We start from the raw sequence: 13,778 nt of genomic DNA on the forward strand, positions 1-13,778 counted from the left end.
CCTTGTCGCTAAATGCCTTAGCCGGCGATTTAAAACCATGGTGGCATGGCATCAATCGAGGCGTGGTATCCCCCCCGGTACGAGACGAGCAAGGCAGTATCTTCCTGCCAAGCGGTGCTCCATACGCGCCGCCGCCGAAGAACGGGCCCGAAGCGGAGGTTTCCTGCTCGGGCAGACAGCGGCGGCTTCCTCGACGACAATGGCGTCTTTCGGACAGAAAGTACTGCTGCTGCTTGTCATTATAGGGGGGGGGTTGCGCTTTATTGGCCCTCAAAAAGCTGAAAATTCTCACAGCTTTTCAGGCGACGAAAGCTACGACAGCTGCGTTGAGAACCGCATCGCATATATCGCTCCTCATCATCGGCCTGCGCCTTCCCTTTTTGTTTTCACTTTTCACCGCGAGCTGATTACTAGTAGTACTCCAAGCTTATTACGGCTGCTTTCCAAAGTCTCTTCTTCTACACCTCTGTTCTGCTTCTGCAGTAGTAGTATCTTAGGCTGTGTTTAGTTTGTGAAAAAGTTTGTACAGTAACTGTCACATCGAATTTTCGGACACATGCATGAAGTATTAAATATAGTTGAAAAAATAACTAATTACCAACTAATCTTTTAAACCTAATTAATTTATTATTAGACATTAATTGTTAAATAACAACGAAATATACTACAATACTCAAACCCAAACTTTTTCACCAACTAAACACCCCCTTGCTACTACAAATCACTGCGAGCTGCATGCTGGAGAAGTAAGAGTGTACTAGTAGTGTATTGGGACAGCGGCACTCCATCAGCAACTACGCTATGGTACGTCGGTAGATACCTAGTAGTCGCTAGTACATGCCGTGCACGGTAACAAGATTCTGCACAATTATTGACCCGCGCAGGCGCAGGCGCAAGGCGCCCCCTTCCCTTCTCTTCCGCGAGACGGAGAGCATGGCATATTGGCATGGGCGGTGCATCGCGTGGTCATCATCCAGTCGTCGTTCTTGGCAATTGGCAGGCTCGCTGGGACGACTTGTAGTCGTTCTTTATCGCGCGGGGCGTGGGGTCTCCATCTGACGGCTGTTCCAGGACACAGGAAAGGATGGGGCAAGTTGGGCAGGCCACCGGGCCACGGCCGGCGTCGCATGGTTAGCAGGCTTGGCTACCCTACTCCGGCGCGCGCTGCCGCGCTCGTGCAAGCGACAAGTGCACAGGAGATGGCGTTGGAAACGAATGGGTGGCCGACCCAACCCTGCCGCCGAGCGCCCCTGGCCGTGCACGCTTTCTGGCCCTGGGGCGGGGAATGCCAGGCAGCCGCGCCGCGCGCGCTGGGGGCTGCTGAGGGAACCGGGCAAGGCCGGCGTCCGGGCCATTCGCTCCGTCCCACATTATTGAACGTACTTACTCTACCCTTCAAGTCCGCGTCAGCGCAATGATATCTTCTACTACTACTAGCTCAAGCTCCCCGTCCGTGCCGGGGCACGCCCGAGCCCGACAGCCCGACGCAGTAACGCCGGGCGATCAGGACGGCCTCTGGTCGCCCAGCACAGCGCTGCACTGCACGTCCAGGCCACGCGAGCTCACGGCCGGAAGAAAACTCCGCGGCGGCTGGCAGCAATGCATGGTCTCGCCCTCGCCACGTACTACGAGACCCGTCCGTGGGACGGTGCCGTGTGACGCTTCTTCAGGCCGCCAAGTTTTACCACCGCGTGAGCGCTGGTCATCAGGCGCGGGCGGCCACAGGCGCCGCGCCGTTCGGGTTCGGCCGATGATTGATGTGATGTGGCCAGTTTGTTGCGATGCTCCGGCGAGCTTGTTCCCTCCCAAATGATTTGGTGCGAAAAATGGCAGCGGATACTGGGTGGGTGCGCGGTCGTCGTCCCGGCAATCGGCGCGCGTCCATGCATTGGCATTTGCCTTCCACGATCATTATGCCATGGAAGCAACGCCGAGGCGACAGCAGTCTGCAAGCTGTTGCGAGAGAGAGAGCGGGTGCCTACGTGGGCTGGGTTTCGTTTTCATCTCAAGCTAGCCTGGTCGCCTCGCGAACGACCACTACCTAGTTGGACTTATCCTCTCTCTCCCGATCCGCCCCCTGCATGCACCGGCGTGCCTGTATCTTGGACGCTTGCACGTGCGTTCGAGCGTGTTGGCGGTTTTTGACCATCGAGCAGGGCTCAAGGCATGGAGGCTGGAACGCACGCACGGCCCCACGAAAGAGGCATAACACGGAACTTATTGTAGTAGCAAGGTCGGGATCGGAAATGCTGTACAGTTGTAGTACAGCCAGCCCTGACAATGGGTCACGATCCGGCCCTAGCCCCACTCCAATCCTATTTTGTTATTAGCTAGATCCAATCCCACTCCAGCCCCAACTAATTTGGGTCAACTCGATCCAATCCTATCCTTAATATCATAGAATCCTAATCCACTTAGGATCTTATTGGAGCCCAAGGATCCATGCCCACCAGCAATCCAAGGGCCCTCACAGTCATATGCTGCTACTAGCAATTTGTGCTACCACTAGCGATTCAATGGTCTTCACTGAGCCTTCACTAGTAATTTAGCTGAGTAGCTAATAAATGTTGTGGCAGAACCACCTGAATTATCCCGGCTCAAGTGCGTTGGTCATCACTATAAAGGCAACTCCGACACAAACGCACTTCAAACGGAACAATTCTTGGTCTGTCGGGTAACGTCCCGATACAACCACCGGTTCTCGGATCGAACAAGCATACACCGCGCGAAGGCGAGTCCAGAGATATTACAACCACATATTTTACAACACAAGCATAGTAGTTATTATAAACCAGTTCAAAATATTATTACAGATCCCAACTCAGTAAAACAGTTATACAAGCCATAAGTTTAACGTTCAGAGTTTAAGCAGCGGAAACAAAACACGAAGGCTACAACACGTCGCAAAAGGGTACCAAGCTAGCCCAAGCATGGTATCACTCGTCAAGGTCATTGCCGGTCGAAGACGGATCCCATTCTACGGACCAGCCAGGAGGCAAAGAGCAGGGCCAAGACAGACTAGCGATCTGGTCCTCAAAACTCATACCTGAAAAAGGTTTCAACAGCAAGGCTGAGTATTAGGTATTCTAATACTCAGCAAGACTTAACCGTCATCGGGTATACTTAGCCCGCCTAACTAGACTATGCAGGGGTCTGTGTGGCTCTGGTTTTCCTTTTGCTGAAAAGCAATAAAGAGTAGGTCCTTACTTCACATTTTAGCTTTCCATATTCTAGTTAATTAACCATTCTATGTAAGCAATTAATCCTATTCAACCATGGTAGAACTTTAAGCAAACATCAAGATTGATCATAATAATGTTGCTTTTATTACTCTGTGTGGCAAAGGGATCAAGCAGTCCCAAAGCGTGAGAAGCGGACGATTCGAATCGAAATTTGTTAACCTGGCCAGGCAGACCTAATCCACACGTTTGGAACACCGTCGGGTCGTTCCCAAACAACCGTTTACCTTTCATTCCGATATGTGGATAGTGTCACTCTCCCCGACTACAGGGCACCATCTTCCTCCCTGTAGCCGCGGTGTTGCGCAACATAAACATAAATAAAAACCTATCTCTAAGAGAGAGTGAAAGGTATATCCACTCACCGGTCTGATAGGCTACTAGGCTTACCGCGTACCATATTTACGGCATGTGGCTAGTACGTTCAAAAACTTAACCACCGCTACCACACACCGCGACCTTAGCAGAATTCATCAACACAGACGAGGTCTCACACAAGGTCATGATATCGAACACGACCTCGTCCGTTGTCCTTATATTGATAGCAGAAAGTAAACAAGCAATTCCTATAGAGCTCGCTAGTGACAGGCAATCACTCGACTTTTACCGGTCTTATAAGCATATCAATTATTCGAACTCAGGTCTAGTGTTCAGTACGTAGGTTCCTAGGATCATGCATCTAGGGTTTCAATTCAAATCCTAAGAACTGTAAATGCACAAGTAAGTAATAACGATAAATTGGAATAATTTGAAATATGGGTTATGTCCGGGGCTTGCCTTCGCGGTAGCCGCTAACTAGATTAGCCTTGGGCTCTTCCGAACTTTGGTCCAGGTCTTCAGTCAGTACAGCAGTGTTCTGCTAGGTTTCTTGATCACCTTCTTCGGACTCCGGGATCAGCTCGTACGTCCCGTCCGCTAGAGCAGTCGTATCTATATGTGATGCAAGAACAGTATTACACAAACACACTTCACGATAAAGTTGCAATTTAAAAGATAACAAACATAACTAAGCATATGGGCAATCGTTTATAGAGTAGTTATTTAACATCTATGACTACACAAAATAACATGGTTAACATCACAAGACAATTTGATTAAACTTACAAAGTAAGTTTCAAATAGTTTATATAGCATATAAATCATGGTTTGTAAAGAATTGAGTAACTCAGTATAAAAATAGTATCTATCTTCAGTAAAATTACTTCAAACAGTAAATACAGAGAGCACTCTACCCTAAAAAATTCATTCCATTTCATGCCACCAATTAATCATAATAAAACAGTTATTCAGACTAAACCTAGAGCAAGATCAATTTCTACATAACAAAATACAGAACTTTTGAAGCTCAAAATTTTTCATAACAGGATCCACATTATTATGAACACCTAATAAATTTTTCAGAATTTATATAGGCATAAAACGGAAGTAATAAATTAGACCAAAATAAACTACATATGGTAAAACTAATTAATACAGAAAGTTATATAGAGATTATGGATCCTAAATTTTACAGACATGAACACAATACCAAAATATAGTTCTAAGAAAATTCTCAGAGTTTTCTAGTAAAGGAAACTATTTATCACAATTAAAGTCTAGTTAATAAGCATTAAATAAAAGAAATAGTTAAATAGATAAAAAATTTCTCAAACTTGGGCAACAACAAAGTATTAGTAACATGTGATCATGAAAAAAGTTTCACACACAGAACTTGATTATTTCTACCAGTACAAATAAATTAGCTAAACTAGTAGATTTAAGAATCTGGAAACTTTGACCACACAGAACTTGATTATTTCTACCAGTACAAATAAATTAGCTAAACTAGTAGATTTAAGAATCTGGAGACTTTGACCTAGCTAATGATGTTAAAAAGGTTTCAATTTTTTACCAGATGCTAACGACACTGCAAGACATAATCTAGCCAAAAATCACATGAAGTTACTAGCTAGAACTCCTAGAATAACCAAAGCCTACTATTTCTATTCTATTTCTTGGATTAAAATACAGACCAAAAATGAAGATTTGCATGTAACAAAACTTGTATTTATTGTAACAAGGATTCCAAAACATTTGGGTTTTTATTTTTCTGATTTTTCTACGAATTTCTATGTATTTTCAAAGTTCAGCCTAGAAACAAATGAGAAAGGATTGAAAACCTGCAGACAGGCCCCTAAAAGAATTCGATTTCTAGCAGATATGCCCCTGGCCGGAGTTAGAGCAGGGGATGGGCGTTGACCGACCGAATCCGGCGAGGTCTGTCGCCGGCGGCGAGGGTGAAGGGGCTGGAGAGGTTCAGGGCGCCAAGCGCTACCCGTTGGTGGGGTTGGGTCGCGGAGGAGGCAGCTGGAAGGGGGTCGTCGACGATGAGCAGCGGTGGTCGGTGCACGGAATCGACGGCGAGGTTGCTCCGGTGGGGATTGGGCGAAATAAACACATGATGCATAAAATCAATACAATTGTACTGTGCAGACACCTAGGGTGTCACAAATGTGTCATTAGAAAAAATAAATTACATGTAAAAAAGAAATAATAAATTACATTCACCAAATTTGACTTAAACTAAATTGCACTTGCATCTTTGAACACCCTCAGTATTGAACAAGTATATAAATTAAGTCACGATCACAAATTCTTGGCTGTAGCATAGTTTCTTCATCAGTACTGAGTAATGGATAATATCAAGTGAAGAAGCATTAGAACACAAGACTATTACAAAGAGTGGCCATGTCTGCACCCTACAGAACAAAGCAATCACTTCATCAATCACTTTGGACGATTCAGAAACAAATCACTTTGCTGATCCCTTTCTCCAAGCAAGGCAATCACTTCACCAATCTTTTGTGCTATTTCCTGCATAGGCAAGTGATGGTATCGGCATCTGGGCAAGCGGCCGGCCGAGCAGAGCAAAGCCAGCAACGGACGAACCTTCCACGAATCTCAGACATTGGAAAGAATCCAAGAAGCGCCATTACTGGTAGGGTTGCCGCTGGGGGACAGTAGATCCGGACGAGAAGACAAACGGGGAGACCGCGACAGGCTTGGCAAGGCTGCCGGCGCTGCGATGACTCCTCCAATCGCTGCCGCCTCCGCCGCCGATGACACCTCCAATCGCCGCCTCCGCCGTGACGGCTCAGGAGGCCGAGGACGACTCTGCGAGGGAGACACAAAGGGCAGAATCCATTTCAGGATCGTCGGGCCGACTCGCTTCCTAGAATCCTTGAACCAACTCGGGCCGCGTGTATAGCCCAATCTTTTTATGGGCCAATCCAATCCAACTCGACCCTTTTGTATATATAGCCCACAGACGATCCGTAAAGCTAGGCTTTCCAGTTTGGAGGCCCTTTCGGCCCTTGGGCACGATCCACTGTCAGGGATAAGTACAGGCGGTTTAGCTAGCTAAGCATAAGCATTCTTATCCACGATCGATTCGGTACCTATATTATTCCAACTCGGGGCATGGATCGATGTGCATCATGGACTAAAGAAACGCAACTCATAAATGGAGAGGATATTTTTCGGCCAACTTTAAATTTGTGCCATCATAAGCAGAAGGAGGAAAAGCCTTGGGATGTGATCGATGAGAGTGTAGTATATACATACTTACTCATTGGCCATCATGGATCGGAGACGATACAAATAATAAATACTCGTACCAAATATTCCTACTAGAAGTGGTAGCTAATTATCTTTGCTCTCATAGCGGCTAGTGGCTGGCTTTAGGTTAGGCAGACGTACGTACCAGTCGATGCCTTGGGCGATCAATCATCAAACCTGCAGGCTGCAGCAGCGCGACGCAACGCAACCATTTCTTTTAGATACCTGTCGGGCAGAGGAGAGGAATTCGGCGCGGGGCTTATCCCAGGCAGCGTCCGGCATGGCCCGGGGGCCACCAGTTCCCAACCGTGTGCAGGGGCCACGAAAGCGAACGCGAGGCATGGGGAGCAAAGTGGCGAGCCGATCATTAGTTCCCTAACGCTGACGGCAAGTTCACTTGTAATTACTAGCAACTATGCTCCAGATAGATTACTACCTGCCAAGATAAGATTTGTTAGCTAGATGTACTCCAGCGAGAAGCCGAAAACGATGTGCGTTACGATCCGAGAGCATGGTGCCTGATCAGGCATCAACAGCTGGGAGCCGTGAGCCCGTGAGATATGAACAGGTCCTTGAAATCAGGCTTGAGCACAAGTCAGAGGGAGGAGGCGGCATGCAGGCAGGTTGGCAGCCGGAAGGGGCCAGCCGCCTGCTGGCTGCAGAACTCTGCATCGGGCATGGGAATTGAATTATTGAAGCACGGCAGGCGGGCCATGGCCGCAGCAGGCAGCAGGCAGCAGGGAGCAAGCTGCAAGCGTGCGCGCTCGCCCAGCAGCAGCCAGCCTGCCACCAAGCGCAAGGCGCCGCCGAGGCCGGTGAAAGGCAGGCAGGCAGCGGGTCGCCACGCCGGTATCGGCGCACGTGTTGCCTTGGCGTGCTGGTGGTTGGTTCAATCGCGATAAGACTGCCACGGCTAGCCGATCCGCGTCCGGTCCGGTCGCCGGAAGTCGCAAGCTTTGGCTGCTGGCTCGCGCATTTGCGGTCGACGTTGTTTGCGCCCAACCCAAACCACTGAACCAGCAGCGCGGGGGGGGGGGACGAGCCCAGGGAGTGCGCGCCCGAGGCAGTTGGTGCGGCTGGGGAACCGGGCTAGTGGGGCGGCCGGCCGCGCGCGCGACTACCGGGAAAAAGGAGGCGCCGCCGAGGGGAGCGGCGAGCCGCGTATGAGAACTGGTGGAGGGTGATCGTGCTCTGATCGGCGGGCACAGCATCATGCCTGGGTTTGGTGGATCCGCGAAAGGGCTTCCCCTGCATCATTGCTGAAACACTGGGAGCTTGTTAGTCTGGCGCTGCTGATGCCTCATCATCCGCCGCGATTAGTAAAGTACTCAGAATCCATGCCTCCATTCCATGGGATTGTAGTGCTCGCCTGTGAGAAAGAAACGCATAGTAGTATATCGTCTATCTGTCCGGTTCCTGCTTCTCGAGAACGCCTGTTTCATCGTTGCTTGCTGCAAAGCATGATGCAGTGCGGGGGCATTGGAATTCCCGTCTCCACGTCAAGATGTTGGAGCATCTTCCGAACAATCGCGGGGTACGAAAGCGAAGCCGAACTCGATGGGCGGTACTCTAGTAATACTCCATCATCCTTGACAAAAGAGGGCTCCTCTTGCCATTTTATAATCCAAAGCACCACTCTCGATCTCCAGCATTCTCCCGGCGCAAAGCGACGAGCGATTCCGGCGAAATCCCTGTTCAGAGTTGAGACGGACACCTGTCTAGTCTGCGGACGGGAAAGCCGCCGCGGGGTCAAAGAATGATTGACCACCCCTCCGCCACAGAAAAGAATGCTGCCAGGATTTGGCCCACCAGCGCATCATTAGCACTGTCGCCGACAGGTGGGCCCCAGCCCGAAAGCAACCGCACCGATCGCGCCATCAGCTTCGAGCCTCCACCGAGGCAAAGGCAAATGCATCATCCTGCATGCAAAGGCCAGAGAGGAGCATGAAATACAAAACCGCTATTATCGGTGAAATTTATTGTTACCGATGCTAGCTGAAAACGTAAACCGACTAGAATTTCGGTGGATTTCAATGGAAAATTCAAAAATTTAAAAAAATTCATAAAAAGTAGAGAACTTATTTTTATAAAAAACTAGACCTTCTTTTGATTCCAGAGTGTTGTCACATATTGAAAGCAACAATTGTTTGCTTAGGGAAAAAATATTTTTCGTGTGATTAAGGCCAATAATCGATATATATGCGGCGATTATCGATGATGCTGCAGCTGGGACCGAGGGAGCTGTGATCGTGGCGTCGATAATCGAGGTAAATCGTTGATTATCGATTTGTATCGGATGATTTTCAGTTCAGGTCAGTTTCTTTTGTATTTCTACTCATCGATTTGGCCAAATATACTACATTGGTATACAATATTCCTTGGATGGTTGGTTGTATCACAGATCTAAAATCTAGGCTACAGTTTTAGATATTAGTCCCGGAGAAAAATTTATTGTTGTACAATATGCTATGTTAAATAGGAAAACAAGGTGCATGCATTTACTTTATATTGTATGCCTAAATGGTACAAATTAAGAGTGAATATCATTTATTCGTAGCATAATTTTGACATAGACATGGTTCGATTTCCCTCTTGCAGGTAAATGTCTGATAATCAGGACTTAGTTTGGAAACATGGAGAAAAGATTGGCATTGGCTTCAAGTGCAAAATTGTGCATATATGTGTAATTTATCTAATATAATACAATACACAACCTAAAAAATTAAATGCTATCAAACCTTTATATTTTTTCCACTACCAAAACATATTTTCAGTAGGCGACGCGATAAATCGTTCGGTTTGCATCGATTATCGACGATAAATTGTCGATTTTCGTTTTTTTAAATTTGGGTCCCTTTACCGATCGGTTTTGGCGATTTTTCACCGATTATTATTACCGGAGCTCACTGATAAATGTTGTATCGCCGGTAATGTAATCCTTGGAGAGGAGAGGGGATGGATGCACAGTGCTCCTGGAGAGCTCGAATACGAAACGAGACGACACGAGAGTCGCTGCCGTCCGGGCCGTCCAGCTCACGCGTGGGCGTGGCGAGCAGCGGTCAGCCATCCACGGCCCACGGGTAGGGACTAGGGAGGGGTGGATGTCGCTGCGGCTGCGGTGGTGCCGGCGCCCGGCCGTGCCTCTCATCTCACTGGTGGCCCGTGCTGTTCCGAGCACAACACAACACTACCCTTGTCTATGGCTGGCAGTGGGCACCCCAACACCGCGGGGGGGATTCAAATGCGGGATGATTTCTCGCACGACCGAAGCGGTACCACAAAACTATTCCGGAAATCTGTTGCGTACTCTTGTACTGCTACAAGGATCCATCATCTCCCATCCTAAAAGTTACCCTACCTTAAAACTGACGGGGTCAGTTACTAGTACACGTCATTACGTTTGTTTTAAGGAATGCGTCAAGCAACAGCACAAAATCCATGGACCTCGCCGGAAAGTAAACTCCAGCCCCAGACTTCTAGAGGGGCGAGGGCGAGCAGGCCGATTGACACGTCGTTTTCTGATCCAACGGTCGCCATGGCATCATCAAATTCAAAATCAATCCCCAGTCCTTCTCCCTCCTGCTTCGTTTCTTTTCTGCTCTCCAGCTCACCGCCAGTGCCCTGCGCGGCCCATCACTCACTCACTCCTCCCCCACCCACTGCCGCCTACATAAACCCCGGCACCCCCTCGTCGTTGCCACGCCACTCCCCTCCCCTGCCCCCTCACTTCAAATTGATTCGGCGCTAGGGAGCAGTAAGGCCAAGGCAGCATCCAGCAATAGCAGCAGCAGCAGCAGCGACATCCCCTTGTCTTCCTCCTCCAGTCCTGGGCCTCATGAGGACCCAAAGAAGCCACCTTGGCCTCCTCTTCCTCCTGTCCTCTGCGCTGCTCGCCGTCTCCTTCGCGCAGGAGCGCAAGAACTATGTGGTTCATCTCGAGCCGAGAGAGGACGGCAGCACCGATTCGGTCGAGGAGTGGCACCGGTCCTTCCTGCCGGAGTCCACGCTGGACTCGGCGAGCGACGATGGCCCCAGAATCATACACTCGTACAGCCACGTGCTGAACGGGTTCGCCGCCCGCCTCACCGACGCGGAGGCGGAGAGTCTCAGGAACAGGGAGGGGTGCCTGCGCCTGTACCCCGAGGAGTTCTTGCCGCTCGCGACCACCCACTCGCCGGGGTTCCTCGGCCTCCACCTCGGCAAGGACGGCTTCTGGAGCCGCTCCGGGTTCGGCCGGGGCGTGGTGATTGGGCTCTTGGACACCGGGATCCTGCCCAGCCACCCGTCCTTCGGCGACGCCGGCCTGCCGCCGCCGCCCAAGAAGTGGAAGGGCACCTGCGAGTTCAGGTCGATCGCCGCCGCCGGCTGCAACAACAAGGTCATTGGCGCGCGCGCCTTCGGGAGCGCCGCCATCAACAACACCGCCCCGCCCGTCGACGACGCGGGCCACGGCACGCACACGGCGAGCACGGCGGCGGGCAACTTCGTCCAGAACGCCGCCGTGCGCGGGAACGCGCACGGCACGGCGTCCGGGATGGCGCCGCACGCGCACCTCGCCATATACAAGGTGTGCGCCCGGAGCCGCTGCTCCATCATGGACATCATCGCCGGTCTGGACGCCGCCGTCAAGGACGGCGTGGACGTGCTCTCCTTCTCCATCAGCGCCACCGATGGCGCGCAGTTCAACTACGACCTCATCGCCGTCGCCACGTTCAAGGCCATGGAGCACGGCATCTTCGTCAGCGCCGCCGCCGGCAATGACGGCCCCGTCGCCGGCACCATCCGGAACGGCGCGCCGTGGATGCTGACGGTGGCGGCCGGCACCATGGACCGCGCGATCCGCACCAGCGTGAGGCTCGGCAACGGGCAGGAGTTGGACGGCGAGTCCCTGTTCCAGCCCCGGAACAACACCGCCGGGCGCCAGCTCCCGCTCGTGTTCCCGGGCCGCAACGGCGACCCGGACGCCCGCGACTGCAGCACGCTGGTCGAGGCGGAGGTGCGCGGCAAGGTGGTCCTCTGCGAGAGCCGGTCGATCAGCGAGCACGTCGAGCAGGGGCAGATGGTGTCGGCGTACGGCGGCGCCGGCATGATCCTGATGAACAAGGCGGCGGAGGGGTACACCACTTTCGCCGACGCCCACGTGCTGCCCGCGTCGCACGTGAGCTACGCCGCCGGGTCAAAGATCGCGGCCTACATCAGGTCGACGGCCAAGCCGACGGCGAGCATCAGCTTCCGGGGCACGGTGATGGGGTCGTCCCCGGCGCCGTCCGTGGCCTTCTTCTCGTCGCGCGGGCCGAACAAGGCGAGCCCGGGCATCCTGAAGCCGGACATCACGGGGCCCGGCATGAACATCCTGGCGGCGTGGGCGCCGAGCGAGATGCACCCCGAGTTCGCGGACGACGTAAGGCTGAGCTTCTTCATGGAGTCGGGCACCTCGATGTCGACGCCGCACCTGAGCGGCATCGCCGCCATCATCAAGAGCCTGCACCCGAGCTGGTCCCCCGCGGCGATCAAGTCGGCGATCATGACGTCCTCGGACGTGGCGGACCACGCCGGCGTGCCCATCAAGGACGAGCAGTACCGGCGGGCGAGCTCCTACGCCATGGGCGCCGGGTACGTGAACCCGTCCCGCGCCGTGGACCCCGGGCTGGTGTACGACCTGGGCCCCAGCGAGTACATCGCCTACCTCTGCGGGCTGGGGCTCGGGGACGACGGCGTGAAGGAGATAGTCGGGCGGCGCATCGCGTGCGGCAAGCTCAAGGCCATCACCGAGGCGGAGCTCAACTACCCGTCGCTGGTGGTGAAGCTGCTGTCCCAGCCGATCACGGTCCGGCGCACGGTGACGAACGTGGGGAAGGCGGACTCGGTGTACACGGCGGCGGTGGACATGCCCAGGGGCGTGTCCGTGGTGGTGCGGCCCCCGATGCTGCGCTTCTCGCGGGCGAACGAGAAGCAGAGCTTCAGCGTGACGGTGCGGTGGAACGGGCAGCCGGCCGTGGGCGGGGCCGAGGGGAACCTCAAGTGGGTGTCCAAGGAGCACGTCGTGAGGAGCCCGATCGTGATCCCGCCGGCCAAGGCCGTCGCGTAGTAGTAGTATGTTGTTGATGGCGGCGCAATCGTGTCAGTCAGAACAAGGTTACTTATCAGTGGCAGTGAGTGGTAGGTTATCATAAGATTGAGTGTGCCCGGTGGTGTACGTATGGCGAAGGGAGTAGGTGATTTGTTGTTGTTGTTGTTGTTGTATAGGCAGCAAGGTACCGAGGGAGATCATCTGCGAGTGTTGTCAAGCGATAGGCTTTTGATTTCGTTCGTTGGGTACCACGGCAAACGCCTACCCTTGTCTGTCGTTTGGTTTCACCCAACAAGTCGAGCCCCGTGTTGGCTTGGCTTGCTGGGGGGAGCGGTGCGTTGCGTTGCGTTGCTGCTGCAGTGCTGCTGTTGCCGCCAGGGTGTCCGTAAATAAAATGCCAGCCAGGAAGCGTCACAGGAGTAATAGCGAGCGAGAGGCCGGGTGCCATTTACTGAAGACGCGTCCGCGTCGTCATATACGCGTGCAAAAGCAAGGCGGCCATTACTCCCCCGTTTTCAAGTCGTGCCTGCTCCATTTCATTTCGTCAACTTTAAAGACGCCTTCCCTCTCCTTTCCAGCCTGTAAAAATTCATTTCCTGCGCCACCGTACTAGCACTACGTGATGCGAGTGAAAACGGAGCAATGAATTCCTGCCGCCGCTGCTCTGCTGTGCGCAGTACGCGCCGGCAATTGTTGCATTGCATGATTGCATCCTCATCAAAGCCGCAGCAAGCCTACGTACTGGTCCTGACAGTAGACACGCCAAAATCCTCGAATTGGAGTGGGGAAAAAAACAAGGGTAATTCAGCTCACACGATCAGAAGCAAGGCGGAGCTGCGTAGGCTTTGGGGTGCCAGTACTCAATGCTAATC

The 13,778-nt window shown here is 52.2% G+C and overlaps 1 protein-coding gene across 1 annotated transcript; it reads left to right on the forward strand.

The window, feature by feature from the left end:
- The first annotated feature begins 10,466 nt into the window (after positions 1-10,466).
- Positions 10,467-13,168, forward strand: LOC120691041 (subtilisin-like protease 4). The gene has a single exon (XM_039974000.1). The coding sequence runs from the start codon at positions 10,672-10,674 to the stop codon at positions 12,922-12,924; it is 2,253 nt and encodes a 750-aa protein (XP_039829934.1). The 5' UTR covers positions 10,467-10,671; the 3' UTR covers positions 12,925-13,168.
- The last annotated feature ends 610 nt before the right edge of the window (positions 13,169-13,778 follow it).

Source organism: Panicum virgatum, chromosome 9N (genome assembly GCF_016808335.1).
Source record: "Panicum virgatum strain AP13 chromosome 9N, P.virgatum_v5, whole genome shotgun sequence".
Lineage (NCBI taxonomy): Eukaryota > Viridiplantae > Streptophyta > Magnoliopsida > Poales > Poaceae > Panicum > Panicum virgatum.